We start from the raw sequence: 855 nt of genomic DNA on the forward strand, positions 1-855 counted from the left end.
AGGGACCAGTCTAGCAGTCAGGCGGGTGAGCTTTTCTTCTTTATTCCATCTCCCAGACAAAACCGATCAGTTAACCCTTGCATTTCGGGGGTAGCCCCCGCTGCAAGGGTTACATTTTAAAAACTCCTGGAGTTCCTCTCTTTAAACCTTTGCTAGGACAGACTGTGCAGATATGAAAGATCTTCCAGCACGGCACAGGCAAGGCTAATTATGATAAACAATAACTCTCCAGCCCCCTCCTTAACATTATATAGAAGAAGGAAGATAACTAAGATTTTAAAGTTCTGCTCTGTCAATGCAAAAGTGAAAAATATAAAATAGGTGTCACCCCAATTTGGCTGCAGAAGTGGAAATAAACTTTAAATTAGGGCTAGGAAAAACCCAGGAGCCAGGTAGCCAATGCTCCTTACAAATTGGCTCCTAACTTTAGCGGTTTTCTATAGTTGTTGTCAATGGATTTCAACTGCATAAAAACAAAAGGTCTGCAAAGCCTTACAGTTGGTTTCCTTAGAAAGCAGCCACAGCCTGAGTAGAGTAACCTGTCCCCTGCCATCATGCTGTAGAAAAACATCCTTGACCTCTGTGTGGAAGCAGCGGTCTCTCTGCACATGTCCGACATTCAGAGTCAGAGCTGGAGCTCTCCAATCAGCAGGGAGTGTGAGCTCTGCAATCAGCAACACCTAAATGATCCCTAAGCCCCTAAGGGTTAGGGCTAGAGCGATCCATTCAGCAGGAAGTCTGACCTTTGCAATCCCTAACCCTAACACTTAACTTAAACCCTATAATCCTTATCAATAACCAGCATCATCCCAACACTTACAATATAATTGACCCCTCCAGGGGTCAAATATTTAA

At 43.9% G+C, this 855-nt stretch overlaps 1 protein-coding gene across 1 annotated transcript in view; it reads left to right on the forward strand.

The window, feature by feature from the left end:
• Positions 1-855, forward strand: part of LOC108796952 (disintegrin and metalloproteinase domain-containing protein 10-like) — a 28,590-nt gene that overhangs the window by 22,998 nt on the left and 4,737 nt on the right. The window contains exon 14 of the mRNA XM_018568515.1: positions 564-657. Within this exon, the coding sequence (XP_018424017.1) occupies positions 564-657 (94 nt within the window). The remainder of the gene's footprint in view (positions 1-563; positions 658-855) is intronic.

The sequence above is a fragment of the Nanorana parkeri genome, unplaced genomic scaffold, assembly GCF_000935625.1.
Source record: "Nanorana parkeri isolate BGI_ZX_2015 unplaced genomic scaffold, ASM93562v1 scaffold1200, whole genome shotgun sequence".
Lineage (NCBI taxonomy): Eukaryota > Metazoa > Chordata > Amphibia > Anura > Dicroglossidae > Nanorana > Nanorana parkeri.